This window comes from Carassius carassius, chromosome 4 (assembly GCF_963082965.1).
Source record: "Carassius carassius chromosome 4, fCarCar2.1, whole genome shotgun sequence".
In the NCBI taxonomy this organism is placed as follows: Eukaryota; Metazoa; Chordata; class Actinopteri; order Cypriniformes; family Cyprinidae; genus Carassius; species Carassius carassius.
In genome coordinates, this window is record NC_081758.1 from 37,910,618 (window position 1) to 37,929,644 (window position 19,027).

General features: G+C 41.7%; 1 protein-coding gene across 1 annotated transcript; it reads right to left on the reverse strand.

The window, feature by feature from the left end:
• Positions 1–890: 890 nt before the first annotated feature.
• On the reverse strand, positions 891–18,058 carry LOC132135867 (uncharacterized). The gene is made up of 5 exons (XM_059547207.1): positions 17,910–18,058; positions 6,251–6,426; positions 2,751–2,863; positions 2,409–2,631; positions 891–925 (listed from the first exon to the last, which is right to left on the reverse strand). The coding sequence occupies exons 2-5, from the start codon at positions 6,399–6,401 to the stop codon at positions 891–893; spliced, it is 522 nt and encodes a 173-aa protein (XP_059403190.1). The 5' UTR covers positions 6,402–6,426; positions 17,910–18,058.
• Positions 18,059–19,027: the final 969 nt, after the last annotated feature.

Here is a 19,027-nt window from a genome sequence, read left to right on the forward strand (position 1 = left end):
GGTGTCCAAATTCTTTCCTGGAGCGCACCTCCACCTTTCCTGTCTGGTTACTAGTGTGCCTATAAAGACCTTGTTTAACTGGTTCAGGTGTGTTTAATTGGGTTTCAGCTAAACGCTGCAGGACAGTAACCCTCCAAGTGCAGTATTGGACACCACTGCTATACACCAGTGGTACCCTACCTTGGTCCTGGAGGCACCTCAACACTGCACATTTTGCATGTCTCCTTTCTCTCACACACCAATTTTAGATTTTGGAGTCTCTATAATGAGCTGATGAGGTGTGTTTGATCAAACGTAAAGTGTTGGGGTGCCTCCAGGACCAGGTTTGGGAACCACTGGTGTATATAACAGCTGCTAAGCACTTCTTGTTGTTGAAATTTTCAGCATGAACAACGTACTCTCACTACTGATACTGGCACAGAATAGTATATATACACATTTTTAAGAAGTATCTTATGTAGTAAGTATATCAATGTCACATAAATTCACTCACATTTCTTCGTTACTTAGCCTAAGCTTTTAAATGGTAGTATATCTCACTTTCCACAATAACATTAAGCAACAAAAATTGTTTTTAACATAGTTAAAAGTTAAAGAAAGGCATGTGATTCACAGGATATGACACTAAAGGGTTAGGTTCCTGAGTAATGTCTATGGCTTATTTAAACATTTTGATAAGCCATGTAATTATTAACTAAAAATACTTTCATTGTGACAAACTTAACAGTGTTAGTTGCGTTTGTATAGTAATAATGCTAATGATTTTGAACCTAAAACTACATGTCAGTAATACTTAGTAGTTTATGACAAAAGGGCAAATAAATGAATCCAATAAATGGATAAAATGGCATGCCTCAAAAAGAACCAGAAAAGAATCACTCCACTTGCTCTCACATTTTCTCAATATCCATCAAAGAAAAGGACCCTGCAAAAAAAAGAGCACTTTTGTTGGTGAAAAACTTGTGAAATGCATTGAAGCTCTTTATTGATATTTCTTGGTTTTCCTAAAAATAATGAAAATGAGAAAGATTTCCTTTTATTTGAATGTCATTTTCTTCTTTTGATCTCATAAATTGTATATTATTTGATACTCAAATTTCAAAGACCAATAAATGATCAACATGATCAAAAAACCTGTTGTACTACATGTCTTCTGCCATCTGTTTCATAGTTTTTACTTATATAACCATATAACTGTCCCCCTTCAGATGATGGTACGCATGTCTTTTGCTGTGAAATCATGATGATTTAAAAAAGTAACCATGGGAATAACTTTAATATTGTTATTAATATTTCAAGATGAACACTTAATGAAAGGTGCACTAAGCAGTATTTGAAAAACACTTTTGAACACCGTGTCGGACTGAGTCTCAAAACACAGTCACTGCCAATCAGCAGTAAGGGGCGAACTAAACAATTAAAAGGAAGGGTTTACAATCAGGCAAATCAACAAATTTTGGAGCGGTGGAGAGAACTCAAGGAGTAGAAGGGAAGGTGATGTCGAGGTTGTTTTTTTTTTCTTCTTGATATGTGAGTTACATTGATTTTGCTCTTTTACACAACTATTCTGTGTTGGCTTTTGCTTGAATATGCTGCGGACGTCGTTACCAGTGTTGTGTACGTACTGTATGTGTGGGGAGGATTTATCAAAATAGGGGCGAAGTCCTGTTGTGGTATGGGCATGTTTGTTAAGGTGCTTTTGTTTGGCAAAAATCGCTTAGTGCACCTTTAATGAACTAAAGCAACTTTGGTTTACTTGTTATTCATACAGGTACATGAAAAATCATTTTAAAATGCAGGTATCAAATATCATCCATCAGCAATTGCACCAAATGGGATATTTTAATTCATTATTTTACATAAATAAAACTGGGATGCTTTTTTGCAGGCTATTATTTCATGTCAGGTCTTGCAGGGTTGATGTCGATGGAAGTCGATCAGCATAAAAAGCAAGTAAATGAAACACTGGATACTGCGTACTAATATTCACTATTTCATGGCTTGTTTAACTTTCCTTAGAAGTGTTTTTAAAGAACAGTCAATGAGACCGTCGTTAATTATATCTTTATAAGTTATTAACTTTGAAAGCCTTTTTGGGTATCGGAAACTATATACGATATAGCCCTTTTATAACAGCGCTCTTTACAAACGTGAAGTCTAAACATTAAATCCCATCTTTGTCAGGGGGTCTTTCTGCATGAAGTTGTCCTGTTCTCTTGGAATTTGCCTGATCTACAGAAACTCTGCAACCCAGTGTCTGCTGTTTTAGAAAATCAATGGATGGATGAGTCCCTTGCTATTTAGTTTTTACAATTTATAGTATTAAACCTGCTATAATGCAGAACATCACTTCAGTTTAACATAAACAAAGTACAATATTCCACTCACAAACATTTTTGCTAAATTACCTCTTCTCATATCTGAGTAACTGATTTTAAAAACTGGACTCCGCTCAGTTGTGACGATCACTTTGCTCTTTTCTTTGCCATTTTCTACACCAATCAGGTACTTGCTTGGTTCAGCCACTGATTTCAAACTCCTCCAGTCTCCATGAATGTCTCGCTCATCCCATTGAAATAAGAACGTTTGGTCAAAGATTCCTGCCGTGATCGGCTCTTCTGTGGGTAAAACCTGTATACATGAGAGCCATTAAATAAAATCTGAAATTATAAAATAAAAGCACAAGAATGTATTTGACACCACGTCTATCAATAAATGATTTATTTGCAATTCAGTGTCTGAGACATTACCTTGAATTTGACCTCTTTCCCGTGAGTAATAACAGGGAAGACTGACTTTTTATTCACCTCAAAGCAAAAAGCCATGCATTTTCTGGTGCCATTCAAAACATGATACACCTTGACTGAAGAAGAAAAAATGAAAATCTACTTTCCGTGAGCCATTCCAAGAGTTAGAGAGTCCAAACAGCTGATAAAAGCATCACAACAATCCACAAGACTGATGTGGGTTGACAACAGGGGATGCATTTTCACTGATGGAAGCATTATTATGTATGTAGTATGGATTTGTCTCTTACCAACATGCAGCTTTTCACCTAACAAGACATTAGATGGATTGGAGTTGGCTGGATTACTGCGATGTTTTTATCAGCTGTTCTGACTCATACTGACGGCACCCATTCACTGAAGAGGATTCATTCATTCATCAAAACAAGTAACTAAAAATTACATATGGACATCATCCCATTATACAAATATGTGTAAGATATTAATTATTGTGACACAGACACGTAATCACTGCAATTCTGTTATCACAGTCATTCCTTGCTCCATTATACAACAAGCTGTAACTTAAAAAACAAATAAATAAATAAAACCCGAACCCTCCAGTTTCCAAAAATCATTTAATTTAAAGGGATAGCTCACCCAAAAATCTAAATTATGTCATTGATAACTCACCCTCATGTCGTTCCAAACCAGTAAGACCTCCGTTCATCTTCGGAACACAGTTTAAGATATTTTATGACTTAAGCTGTTAACTTTTTTAATGTGGCTGACACTCCCTCTGAGTTCAAACAAACCAATATCCCGGAGTAATTCATTTACTCAAACAGTACACTGACTGAACTGCTGTGAAGAGAAAACTGAATATGAACACCGAGCAGAGCCAGATAACGAACAAAAGACTGACTCGTTCACGAGTCAAGAACCAGTTGCATCGGTTTTCGGATCACCAGTAGTTCTTTCGGACAGTTCGATACAATAAACCGCTTGAAGAAAACGGTTCACCAGTTCTTTTGCGCTCGACGTAATGGCGTCATTGGCGATGATTGCCCTTGATTCAAGCCTTCGGTTTACCAGCGCTCATAACACTAGCACAGAATCAGTTCAGAATCAATCACCAAAAGAATCAGTTCAGTTCAGACGCTCTGTGTGTCGGTCTGCTTCACGATGAAACACACATGTACAGTATCATCAGCTCCTCGGTTCTCGAATCGGACGCGTCTGACAGAAACAGTTCTTGACTCGTGAACGAGTCAAAGTTTCGCTCATTATCTGGCTCGGCTCGGTGTTCATCTTCAGTTCTCTCTTCACAGCAGTTCAGTCAGTGTACTGTTCGAGTAAATGAATTACTCCGGGATATTGGTTTGTTTTATGTGTCCGCCACATTAAAAAAGTAAACAGCTTAAGTCATTTGTGGATTAATGCGTATTGGAGACGCGAACTGTTTAAAACGATTCAGTTCGATTTGGTGAACTAGTTCAAAAAGATCCGGTTACATCGAATGATTAGTTCGCGAACCAGATATGACAAACTGCTTTGTTTTGAACTTTCTCACAACAGACACAGAAGAGAAGACAATGCTGAATAAAGTCATAGTATTTGCTATTTTCGGACCAAAATGTATTTTCGATGCTTCAAAATATTCTAACTGACCCTCTGATGTAGGGATGGGAACCGAAAACCGGTTCTTATTCAGAACCGGTTTTGTTCTATGAAAAGAACCGGAACCCGTGAGCAATTTCTAAGTTTCGGTTCCGAAAACGGTTCTGGTGCAACACGTGACCAAGCACTGTGAGCAGCCTTGCGCCGGTGTTCTGAATATTCGGCGTTTCCCGTAAAGGATGTCACGAACTGATTAACAGTCATGCCTCCCTGCCTCTTTAATTAATGAGCACATTGATTCCAATGACACGCATCCACAAACTCGTTGCGCTGTCCCGTCTTTAATTGCCAAACACATTGTTTCCCACGACTGTGTGTGCACTCGCGCCTTTGATAACTGTGCACATCGTTTTGTCTGACTGTACATCTAATGGTAGCGTGCTGCACCTGCCGCCCCTAAATTGCATTATATTTGTCCCATATTGTCATTAATATACATACTGGCTTCAACTTGGACCACTAAATAAATGGACTGCTATTGTTATGCAAGTATGAGGGTTAGATTATTAAGTGTACAGGTCATTTCAAGAGTGATAAACGAAGTGATAGAAAATATTTATTTTAATGCATTTTAAATGTTTAAAAATGTGGAAACCACTCATTGCATCACACCATCTCCTGACTGCATTATTATTTGTAAAATAGGGACTTTATGGAGAGTGTGTACGTAGGCTATACATGTTTAAGTTTAACCGTTTATACTTCATTAATTAAGGGAAATTAACAAGTGTCTCAGCCCTCAAGGGACTATTTGGCCAACAAGCTTATTATTCCTGCTTGAAAAGCAAAACGTTATTGATAGTGTAAAAAACATCAACTTTGAAACACATGCTGATTGATGGACTAGCATTACTCAACATTACTTACTACCTTCCAGCAACACTACATTCAGTGAAGGTAAAATAGTAAAAAACATAGTTCATTTAAATGAAACCAGAAGCCGAACCAGAAAATTTCTAAAAATACCCCACCCTACTTATGAAGATCTGTACACTGTAATATATGTTGCATTTTGACATTGCCAACCTTTAAATTAAGTTGACAGTAAGTAATAAACAGTATTGAGTGAAGTGAAGTGAAAGTGACATTCAGCCAAGTATGGTGACCCATACTCAGAATTTGTGCTCTGCATTTAACCCATCCGAAGTGCACACACACAGAGCAGTGAACACACACACACACACTGTGAGCACACACCCGGAGCAGTGGGCAGCCATTTATGCTGCGGCGCCCAGGGAGCAGTTGGGGGTTCAATGCCTTGCTCAAGGGCACCTAAGTCGTGGTATTGAAGGTGGAGAGAGCACTGTACATGCACTCCCCCCACCCACAATTCCTGCCGGCCCGGGACTCGAACTCACAACCTTTCGATTGGGAGTCCGACTCTCTAACCATTAGGCCACGACTTCCCACTTTGAGTAGCATTGAGTAGTTGAGTATTGTGCATTTTTCCTTACCACTATTTCTTAATAATTGTTTAATGATTTTAATGGAACCGGAATCGTTAGGTGGAACCGGAACCGGAAAATTTCTAATGATTCCCAACCCTACTCTGATGTCACATGGACTACTTTGATGATGTTTTTCTTACCTCTCTGGACATGGACAGTAGACCGTACACACAGCTTCAATGGAGGGACTGAGAGCTCTCGGACTAAATCTAAAATATCTTAAACTGTGTTCTGAAGATAAATGGAGGTCTTACTGGTTTAGAACGACATGAGGGTGAGTTATTAATGACATAATTTAGATTTTTGGGTGAACTATCCCTTTAAGAGTTACTGATGCCAGTTCTGGACAACCAAAGAAACATATGAAGCATTCAGTGTAACAACACAGGTTCATACCTTTAGCTGCGCTTCCAAGGTCACTTGTCTGTCGATTTTTTGTGACCAGCTCATGCGATTGACTGTTCCTGCGCCTGCGCCTGCCTTCAATGCACACATACTTTCCGCAACTGGTAGCAAGGAGCGCTGATTCAATGGAATAGATGTTCATTTTTTGGCAAGCTTCTTTTTGGACACTAATAGATAAAAACATATCAACAGACAAACAGGTAATATAGACTGTAAAAGGTGAGGAACAAAAAAGGAAAATTACAAAATTGGAAATAAAACATTTTGCGAGATAATATTTAAACGCACCTCTCCTCATATGCACTTTACCCCTCAGCATTCAAGCAGGAGTGCACTGTTTTAAAAAACCTACACTAAACTTAACACTTCACTTTTAGAAAGTTACAGACCTGTCTCTTTTCTCCAATTCATAGCAATGTTGTTTTCATCTTTTCTTTCTCAGAATAACCAGCTGATCAAGAACCAACCAATCAGGATTTGAAAGTGGCCACTCAACTGTAGGGCTGGGTATCGATTCAGATGTTCCAGATCGATTCGATTCACAAGCTCTCAAATCGATTCGATTTCGATTCTCAATTCGATTTTCTATTACAATCGGGCCTTAAAAGTTAAGCACGACAGGACCCGAGCCCGACAAGTACATTTTGATTGACAGCTTTTTAAAAGCCCGAACCCATCTACAAGCCGACATTATTCAAATGTATGCACGCACAGCTCTTTTGCCTTTTGTCAGGAATGAGTCATTTATACATGTTTTAACATAATTTATACACGACTAACGTAATAGGCCACTTGGAAGTTTGAACAAAAAAATAAAATAAGTCCTCTGTAACATCGTAATATCTCGGCACTCTATAGGCTCATTTAGCATATAAATAGGCCAACGCACCAATAAAAACAAGTCTTTCTTAAAAAATTTAATTAAAATAAAATCTGTAACGTCTGTATATATCCTTAACAGGCATCTATTAATACTTTAAAGACGATCACTCGTGAGTTCTCTCTGTGTTCGGTTTATTAGCTTTTCAGCATGAACAACAACTGAAAACAAACTGTCTCTCTTCTTCAGCTCTGTATATTCACTCTAGATCAGGGATCAGCAACCTTTTCGGCATGACGTGCCATTTTTTATTTTTATGGTTAACCACTGTGCCAACACAGCCCCCCCCCCCCCTCCACACACACCCCGATATAATTCTGTATTTAAACGGTACATACACAATTTTTTATTATACGATAAAAAAAAACGTTTTTTTAACGTTTAATCAACGTTAATGCACTGCTTTAATTGATGAACGTGCACACACAGACACACACACACACACACACCACTCGCACACAGAGATCTGAGATCGTGCTGTGCAAAAAGTAGCATTCAGAGTGTTGTCACGCTACTTTTATTAATCGATACTGAATCGCTACATTCTATTTCTCAACAACAAAGGGGCAAAATCGCTTCATTGTCTGCAGAGAGAGACAATTTACCCCCCCCACTTTCTTTCTCTCAAAATGGCCATATTTCAGAAAATTTTTCATCACTGGATATAGCTTTAGGTCATTTAACATTTCTATGGTAAAACGTATTATTAAAAGTTGACTAATGTTAATTGATTTGCAGCATCATCTTACCTCACTCTCTTTAACGTTAAACTGACGCTTCGCACTCTGCTTCTGTGAACAGTAAACCCCGCCTACTTTGATCTGATTGGCCATCTCAGTCATTTTGACATTGATGAGTGCTGTTAGACCGAGGCTTTGATCTGAAGCACCTAGTATGTGCAGTGTTTGCACGTGCATCCATGCAAGTTAATTCTCACACTTTAATAGTATTTGTAGCTCCTAACTGGCTGTGTGACTATGAGAAGTTATTACATCAAACTGTACATCATTATACAGTTTTCCTTATTGCTTGCGTGCCAGCGATTATCCCTCTGCGTGCCACTGTTGGCACGCGTGCCGTAGGTTGCCAACCCCTGCTCTAGATCATTACCAGTCCAACAATGACACCTCTTGGTCATTGCCTGTCATTACATCTCCCCCCTAAAAGATGTTGCCCTTCTTAGTTAACATGAACGGTTAAGCAATAACATCTCTCTGGCTTAACAATATTTTGTTTTGTAAAACACAACTGTCTTGTTAACTTCCCACCTCGACGGTGTCTAATGAAAATAAACATTACTACTGTTCTTACAAATAACAGTACATTTCCTTTACAATAACTCAGAACATTTATTTTTTTTCAAAGTCCATACACCCCATTTTCTTGATGGGATTTACCCTCCCCCTCCTCAAACCCAAAGTCCATAATCACAAGTCCAGTTTGTCTGGGGCTTTGCTCACTCTACCAGAGCGAGTAATGGTCACAGTCCCTTGGGTGGGTGTGGGAGTGTTTAGTGTCTCACCACTGTGTGTGTCCACAGTATTCCTGTTCTCAGGAACAAACTGGTCAGGGTTCTCAGTGGCAGGTGTGAATGTTTTTGGTATGCCCTGCAGGTGTCGCCGGTTCCTCCTGTAACGGTCCCCTCGTGCCGTCTCCACGATATAGGACCTTGTAGTAGAACTGGAGCTGCGCACGACCGCAGGCATTGTCCACTGTTTCTGTCCATCCAACTTTGTTAGCACCTGATCCCCCGGGTTCAGTGGAGGTAGAGTCCTTACTCCGTTCCTGCGGTTATAGTAATAGGCTTGCCTTTGCTTAGCTGCAGCGTCAGCCTGTCTGATTACATCCTCATTAGGCCAGTTCGGTTTCAGATTGTCCTGCAGGGTGGGCAAGGTGGTCCTGATTTTCCTGCCCATTAGCAGTTCAGCAGGACTGACTCCTGTCGACGAAGTGGGTGTGGCTCTGTACACCATCAGGGCAAGGAGAGGGTCCTGCTGTCTCAGGATAGATTTCGCTATCTGAACTGCCCTCTCTGCCTGCCCATTACTTTGAGGGTAGTGTGGGCTGGAAGTTACATGAACGAAGCCATATTCCTTGCTAAACTCCCTCATCTCTGCTGAAGATAGCTGGGGCCCATTATCGCTCACTATCACTTCCGGAATGCCAAAACGAGCAAATGTGGCTTTCAGCTTTGCTATAACTTGGCTAGTAGTGGTTGTAGGAAGATTCAAAATCTCCAGGTATCTAGAGTAATAATCTGATACTACTAAGTAGTTTTGCTTCTTACTCTCACACAGGTCTATAGCCACTTTCTGCCATGGCCTACAGGGCAGCTCGCTGGGTATTAACGGCTCCTTCCTCTGTGTGTTTCTATTTTCTCTGCAAAATGTACACTGCTGTACTGTTTTTACTATCTCATCAGACATTCCAGGCCACCATACAGATTGATAAGCTCTTTCTCTGCACTTTACCAGGCCTTGGTGTCCATCATGGATTCTCTCTAAGATGACCTTCCTCATTTCTGTTGGAATGACAATGCGGTTGCCTCTAATGACCAAACCATCTATCTCAGATAGTTCTCCTCTCACTTGGTAGAAGTCTTTGACTACCTCAGGCACCTTTGCAGCATAACCAGGCCATCCTTTCCGGATGAAGCCTATGACCGTGCGGAGCTGACTATCCTTTTCAGTGTGCTGTCTTAGCTCTGCCATCCGGTGAGGTGTGGCTGGGACCTGACTCATGACAGCCTCGATGTGTGCTGCCACCTCCACATGACAGACCCCATCCCCACAGCATGGCTCTGGGCTCCTAGACAGTGCATCCGCCACTGCTAATGTTTTGCCTGGTGCATGTTCAGATATGGCATTGAAGCGCATTAATCTCATTAATAGCCTCTGGCACCTGATTGGGACACAGTCTAAGTCTTTACTGTTCATGAGAGGTACCAATGGTTTGTGATCAGTAACCAGTCTAAAGCCATCAAGTCCATAGAGGTATTTATCAAACCGTTCACAGGACCACACGCTAGCCAGGCACTCCTTCTCGATTTGTGCATACCTTTTCTCCGCGTCACTTAATCGTCTTGAGCAGTAAGCCACGGGCTTCCAGTTATCTCCGTGCTGCTGGAGAAGAACGCCACCCAGCCCGTAGCTGCTGGCGTCTGCTGACACTATGGTGGGCTTGTTGGCATCGTAGAAGGTAAGTACCGGAGCTGTGGCTAGTGCAGTCTTTAGGTTCCTGAACGCCTCGCACTGAGCAGATCCCCACATCCACTCCTTGTCTCCTTTCAGTAGTTCGTACAGTGGGTGGGCCACTGTTGATAACTCTGGAATGAACTTGGCTAAATAATTAACCATTCCTAAGAATCTTTTGAGCTCAGTAGCATTTTGTGGCTGTGGAAAGTTTCCTATCCCCGCAACTTTATTTGGGTCTGCCCTGACACCTGCCTCGTCGATTAGATGACCCAAAAAGCGAACCTGTCTGGCTCTGTTTTCAATAATCCGCTTGATCCAAACACACCACTAACCTCATCCATCCTCTTCACTAGTCCCATTTCCACTGCCTCCTCGCGGCCCAGTAAACAGCTTTTTCCATCTGTCACATACACCTTTAGGGAGTACTTTCTCTCTTTATAGCTGGTGGTAGCCTGGAACATGCCTATGCAGCTGAGATCGCCCCCTGGGCTAACAAAACGTGTGTCTGGAGGTTCTAGTTTTATTTTAGGAGTCATCTTTTTAAATGTATTTCTATCTATAATGGTAGCGTCGGCTCCTGTATCAATTTTAAAGGTTACTACCACATTATTTACAGGTAAGCCTACAGTCCATGTATCAACATTATCTTCCTTATCCACTGCTCCTAGGAAGTATGTCTGTCCAGGCTGTTCGCTTGTGACTTCTCTCACTGCTTTAGAATGACATTTACGCTCCCAATGTCCTCCTTTGTGACACTTATTACACTTGCTTTTTAATGCAGGACAATGCCTTTCATCAGAATGTTGTGGCTTACCGCACCTCCCACACTCCTCTTTTGTGTTGGGTCCATGGCTGTTGTTCTCACGTCGCTGAAACTTTTTTCTATACTGTCCAACCTTCCCTTTGACAGCATTTGCATTGTCCAGCTGAGCGTCTGGTCGATTGGTTTGAAGATTAACCTGCCGCGTTATTGCCTCTGTCTGACGCACACTTTCAATCACTTGAGTCAGCGTCAGGTCTGCTTTGAGCTGGAACTGGCGTGAAAGTTCCTTGTCTGCTATTCCCACCACAAGACGATCCCTTATGTGTTCATCTCTTGTAGTCCCGAATTGACAGTGCTCTGCTAACTCATATAATGTCCTAATGTACATTTCTGCCGTTTCTCCGGATTGCTGACTCCGTTGGTAGAAACATGCGCGCTCGTGTATGATGTTGCGTCGTGGAATAAAGTAGTCGTCAAATTTTTTTATGACCACTTCAAATTTCTTCTTGTCATCTTCCTCTGCAAACTCAAATGAACTGAATATCTTTTCAGCTTCACTGCCCATAGCGTAGATCAGCGAACTTACTTGAGTCTCACCATCATCTTTGTTTAACTTTGTGGCTAACCGATAGCGGCAAAATCTCTGTTTCCACTCTGGCCATTCGGTTGGGCTCTCAAACTTAAACTCGCTCGGTGGGCTAAACTTCGCCATGTCTTCTATAAGGGTACTGACACACAGCTTATTCTGACACCATGTAACGTCTGTATATATCCTTAACAGGCATCTATTAATACTTTAAAGACGATCACTCGTGAGTTCTCTCTGTGTTCGGTTTATTAGCTTTTCAGCATGAACAACAACTGAAAACAAACTGTCTCTCTTCTTCAGCTCTGTATATTCACTCTAGATCATTACCAGTCCAACAATGACACCTCTTGGTCATTACCTGTCATTACAAAATCTAAATTAAGATGGGTATTTGGCAATAACGAAATTAATTAAGATAAAGGCTCTGCCGGATTTTGCTACGCCATAGCAGCTGACATAATAAAATAATAATGCCAACATTAGCTTATATAGCCTACTCTGTCTACATTATGCATTTAAGACTCAATTAATATTTAGTTATTATTTGAAAAACCTTTTCTCACCAAGATTAGGTAAGGCCTAAGTGTTTTTGTGGAGGAAAATGATTGAATCCACTGTAGATGTCTTCAGCGCGTTCCTGCGCTCACTGATTGTGCGTCCAGCAATATAACCCTCTGGCTCATTATTCGAGGATTCCCATTATAAACAAGGTCAAAACTTCTCCAAACCTCAGACTTTGCTTTAGTTGCTGGTGCTACCAAAACGTAATCGTCAGAAGCAAGCCTCTGTTTCAACTACTCAGCATTCATTTTCGCATCTTTCTCTCGCTAATCGAAACACATTACATGACCGCTCATTTACCACACAAGCCCGAGCCGTGTAAAATGATATAAATGAAGCCCGAATCGAAATGAAGTCCGATCGGGTTCGGGCAAAGATCTTAAGATCTATTTTCTATACACGATTCTCGATTCAAGTCAATGAATATAGATTTAATACAAATACTATATAAAAAAGAACAGTAAGCAGTCCACGACACTATCGTCGTAATCTAAAATGCTTCCATACCTCTGACTTTTTATCTGAAGGTGGCATCAACGTCGACAAAGCACCTGAAACCCTTTCAGAAGCTAGAGCTACAGCACTGCTGTAGCTCTAGCTTCTGTTGAAATGGACATTGAGAGTGCTCTCTCCTAGCGCTCCTCTCACGGTTATAAGCACATGAGGAGTTACTAGGTGGTGACTCATGCAGTGACCAGATTAAAGCCTTAAAATTAGATTTTGTATATTATGATTTCAAAGGTAAGAGAGACGCTAGCTGCTATCTCTCCCCTATTGGAGCAACATCATTTAAATAAAAATATAAATAAATGATGATGAAAATGATGATGATTATGATGATGAAAAAAATATATATAAAAGGACAGCAATTGTTTCCTGCCAAGCCACGTACTGCAGCAGCATCTGCACTTGGATGGAACACATTTCATGCTGTGGGTCAGACTAGTACTGCCCTGCACACCATAGGTTCTGCAGGCGCATCAGGCTGATTAAAAAATAAATAAATAAATAAATAAGTCTGAGTGCCAGGAGGAGACTTTTAATATGTTTCTCACTCACTGTGCTCAAGTGTCGGGGCTGTCAAAAAATAAATAAATAAACAGTCCCGACTCGATCCAGCTCCTCTGGGGTAGGAGGTTCAAACAGAGAGTGTGGCGAGTTGTGCGCCCCCTCATAAGACTGGGGAGCAGCTTGTAGCACTTGGCAGCTGCAGATGGAGCTGGACTAAAGTACGGTTATTACGACCAAAGCAAGGGCCTTAAGCTGTGCCCAGGACAAAGGGTGTGTCCCCTCAGGGAGGGCCCTGGAAAATTCTATCAGAAGTATAAGGCTCCTCCCTGGCACCCTTAGGGGATCACTGAACAACCTCCGCCACCACTGGTGTTTCGGGGGGCAGTGGCCTCCAGTAAAATGATACATGCTCTGTTGCTTCCTGCCACGTTTCAGGACACCAGATATCTTAATCCCCCCCACACACAACAAACAAAGTGTCACAATTAAGTGCTCTTTTTGGAGAAGCTGGCAGCGTGGAAGCTACTGCCAAATATCTCCCCATGAGTCGAAAGAACTGTAGTGAAGGGCTACAGGATTCAGTTTGCACATCGTCTTCTGCGTTTCAACAGCGTGGTCTCCACCTCTGTGAAACCGGCACGTGCATATCTGTTGACACAGGAATCACAGACTCTGCTGGTCAAAGGGGCCATAGAATGTGTTCCCCTGCCAGACAGAGAGTCAGGCTACTACAGTCTGTATTTCTTGATTCCCAAGAAAGACGGGGGGCTGCGTCCAATCACAGATCTATGGACGTGTATTTTCATTTTGAAATATTGCCACAACTCAGGAGGTTCCTGAGGTTCGCTTTCGGGGGCGAAGCTTACCAGTGTCAGGTTCTTCCATTCGGCCTAGCTTTGTTATCCCGCACTTATACGAAATTCATGGATGCAGCTCTGGCTCCTCTATGACTCCAGGGCATCCACATTTAAAATGTATATAAACGACTGGCTGAATCTGACCCAGTCTCAAGAGCTTGCGCTTCGACATCAGCATGTCGTCCTAGCTCATCTCGAATCTCTGGGGTTGAGACTCAACGGCAAGAAAAGCGTTCTCTCTCCGGCTCAGAGGACAACGTATTTGGGTGTGGTATGGGACTCGATCATAATGCAGGCACAGATGTCTCCTGCATGCATCAAATCCATTCTAAACACCCTAAAGAACATCAAGCTAGGCCAGAAAGTCACTGTTCATCACTTTCAGAAGGTTTTAGGTCTCATGGCAGCTGCATCCACGGTGATACCTTTGGGCCTCCTGCACATGAGACTGTTTCAGTTGTGGCTTAGAGCCAGGGGATTTCATCCAAGGGCCAATCCCCAGTGGCAATTAAGGGTTACGCGCCAGGGGCTTCGTACCCTATCTATGTGGTTCAGACCCCAGTCTCTGACTTTGGGTCCCACTCTAGGTCCGTGTTGTCATCGCAAGATGCTAATGACAGACGCTTCCCTCATGGGCTGGGGAGCGGCCTTAGTTGGCTGTCCAGCCCAAGGGATCTGGAGAGGTCATCTTCTCGAATTGGCACATCAATTGCCTCGAAATGAAGACTATATTTCTGGCCCTGAAATACTTCCTCCAGCAGTTAAGAGGCTACCATGTCCTAGTGCGGGTGGATAACACATCTGTAGTCTCTTAAATGAATCGCCAGAGCAGACTGCAGTCACGCCGCTCGAACGAGTTAGCGCACCAGGTTCTGCTTTGGGCACAGGACAAGTTCCTGTCCCTCAGGGCGATTTACATTCCTGGGCATATGAATGTGGGAGCAGACTTGCTGTCCAGACTTTACGCCTTTCCTCCGATTGCTCTGCTCCCGGGAGTCCTGGCCAAGCTCCGTCGACAGGGGTCTTGCCTATTACTGAGAGCGCCCCGTTGGCCGACCGGAGTTTGGTTGTCAGATCTAATATCCCTCCTTTACGTCTTTACGTCTGGCCCCTGAGGGGGACCAACTAGAGATGCTGGCCTTCCAGCCACAGTAGAGACTATTATAAGTGCTAGGACTCCCTCCACTAAAAGAACTTATGCCCTCATATGGAGTGTTTTTGAGGGCTGGTGCATGACACACCATGCAGACCCAGCTCACTGCCAAATTGTTTCAGTACTGGAGTTCCTGCAAGAGAAATTGTCCTCAGGCACATGCCCTAGTACTCTCAGAACTTACATGGCCGCTAGTTTGGCTTGCCATGTTTGAATTGACTGGGTTTCTGTGGGAAAGCACCTTCTAGTCGCCCACTTCATCCATGGGGCTCAGAGGTTGAGGCACCCACTAGAGCTACGGCCCCTTCAGGGGATTTAGCCGTAGTGCTCGAGGGGCTGGCTGGCACCCCTTTTGAACCATTAGAATCAGCGCCTGCCAGGCTTCTGACTCTAAAGATGGTTTTTCTTATGGGCGTTACCTCTCTAAGGAGAATTCGGGATTTACAGGCTTTGTCAGTCCTCCCATCCTGTTCCGATTTTGCCCCTAGGTCATTCTCGAAGCTTTCTGTCCTCCGCCATTCACGACACCGGAGCAGCAAAGACTTCACTTACTGTGTCCAGTACGTGCTCTTCAGACTTACGTCCACCGCACTAGCCAGTGGCATAAGTCAGAGCAACTTTTCATATGCCATGGGGGCCGCAACCGGGGGGGTGGGGGGGGGGTGGCTGCCTCCAGGCAAACAGTTTCACATTGGGTGAGGGATGTTCCTGCTCAAGTGTGTGATGCGGCAGGTTGGTCCTCTCCGCACACATTTGTCAGGTTCTATAGTTTGGATGTCCATCCTACTAATTTCCAAAGTCTTCTGTCCTCCGCCATTTACAACACCGGAGCAGAAAAGACTTCACTTACTGTGTCCAGTATGTGCTCTTCAGATTTACTTCCACCGCACTAGCCAGTGGCGTAAGTCAGAGCAGCTTTTCATATGCCGTGGGGGCCGCAATCAGGGGTGCGGCTGCCACCAGGCAAACAGTTTCACATTGGGTGAGGATTGCTATTGCCCTAGCCTACGAGGCGCGTGGTCAAACTTCGCCTCTAGGAGTTAGTGCCCATTCAACCAGTTGGGTTGCATCTTCAATGGCTTGAGCAAGAGGTGCGCCCTTGCAGCAAGTGTGTGATGCGGCAGGTTGGTCCTTTCCGCAGACATTTGTCAGATTCTATAGTTTGGATGTCGATGCTACTCCGGGCTCGCATGCCCTTGAGTGCACATTCCAGAGTCATGTCTGAGACCTCTTCGATGTTTGTGCACACACACTACACAACCTTGGGGGTCCAGACACTTGACTGTAACCCTGTTCCCTGAAAAAGCGGGAACGAGATGCTGCGCCTCAATGCCGCACTGTCGACGTGTCCGGACGTCTCTTCAGACAAAGGGGTAACCTGAGGATGTTTCCGTTTCACGTCTATTTATAACCTGCAGGTGCACGTTATCAGTGACGTCACCTGCCGAGGTTATTTAAGCCAATTCTTGGCGTGTTTGTCACACGTGCTTCACAACCGGTCGAACAAAGAATGTTCTCATTAGCGCTATTGAGCGCAGCATCTCGTTCCCGCTTTTTCAGGGAACAGGGTTACAGTCAAGTAACCCGAGACGTTTTTTTTATAGGTTGAGGGGGAGCTACGACAGACAACAACACAACCCTTACGAAAATTTACATTTTAATATTTAACTATAAATCCAGAGAAAATGGTTACTATTGCTTAAATGTGGTAACCAAAAATGTAAAATTATTTTACAAATGTATTTTTTAAAAAAAAAATACAAATCCATTTGCAAAAAAACAAAAACAAAACAAGGTTATTTTACTTTTATATAGGCTAATAAAAGCAAGGTTAATTTTTGTAAGGGAAAAACATGACTCATACACATAGGCCTACTGAAGCTCGCAGTGTTTTCAACCTCTGCCATCTCAATATAGGAGTACACGAGCACATAAACATAATTTCTAGAACTGCTTTGTGTCACTTAATGTGCATTTTACTTATTTTGAGAAAACTATCATCATATACAAAGAGACAGCAGTTTAAAAAAAACACCAATGTTTCAGGAGTTTAGTACACAGAATTCGTCACATGCTTATTAGATAACTGTATTTAAGTTGATGTACAGTATATGCTTTTATTTATTATTCTTTAATTTTCACAAATTTAGAAAAGTAATCAAAAAGTACTCAAAAGTAATTAGTTACATTACTTTAATAAAGTAATTGAAAAAGTTACACTACTATTACATTTTAAACAGGGTAACTTGTAATCTGTAACCTATTACATTTCCAAAGTAACCTTCCCAATATTTGCATACATTACAAGCACAGCCTGATGCAGTAGAACAAACAAAAATAAATAAATAAATAGTAATGAAGTTCACTTCAAGAATGAACAAAGTGTCGTCGAAAAGTTAATTTGGCGTTTGAAAAGACACCGCAAAAGGAAAGAGAAATCTGGATGAAGTTATAGCTCGTGTTATCAACATATCAAAGTTCAATAGTCATAAAGGCTGAGGGGTGACTGTAATGATTTTACTCAAGTTTTAATTTAAAGTCTATTTAAGACAACCTGCTTCTTCAGGTATCAGTTCTACAGCACCCTTTATAAAAGAAATTCACAGATGATAAAAATGCACGAATATAAGCCTATAGCTTACCTGGTTTTCGGATCAATTTAATTTCCCGTCCTCGCAGCTCTTTACCGATTGCCTGACAGTTTGAGCGTCTTCAGGTCACTGTGATGTCGTGAGTATTTATATAGGCTAGCAGAGAAGCAAATCACACGTGCACACATTTAACGGAAGACGCCCCCTTACCGGAATCGTTACTAGGCTACAGGCTTGTAAGGCAGGTTTGACAGGCAGGTTTGCGGGAAGAATGTTAAGGGAAAAAGAGTTACAGTAAGTGGTAAACTCATCTAGGTTCCTTAAACTGCAGCATGTCTCACTTGCAGCATCCTTTATGAACCATTCTATGACTTTGCATGCATGCATACAGGACATTTACATTTATCTAATGTGACGGGGAGCGCGGGGCACAAAGTAATGCGGGATTAGTTATAACACGTGATTTAAATATTTCCACACATTCTAGAATAACAAAATGTACAGTATTTACTAGTAACCATATCAACACTATATAGAGAAAAAAGTGCGCCATCATTAAAAATTATTTTGACGATATCACAGAACGCTTATTTTACCATTGTAAAATTTAATTTCTGACTTAAGCAAAATTTTCATCTCAGTTTTTATTATTCATTTAAAATGAAAGAACTCAGCTGTTATTTTATTCTCCAATCCTTTATTTATCAGTTTAGATCAATGTGCTTTTTTTTCTTTACAAAATGTATCAAAGTTATTCCAACCAATCTTCTTAGGTAGGCCTACACACACACAACAAACAATAACCTTGTTTCATTTACTCAATATAAAATAATTACCCTACTTCCCTTCGTGTTGGTCTGGTCTGGAAACCCCATGCAAACGAAGAGGAACACACGGAGTGAACAAGGTAAAAATAAAGTTGTGAAATTAAGGTTAGTTATATTTAAACCATATTTCCATAGTGATGTGTACATTCTGGTTATAATATAACTAACATATTATAACCGGAATGTACGCACCATATTTGTGATGAGTACATTCTAGGCTACTAACATTCCATTGACAAGTACCAGTGGTTAAATAAAAACAAATTTGGAAAAACAAAGTAGATCCCACTTGAAATTTGTAACATGGAAATAAAAAAAAAAATTAACTTGAATTCAATAAAA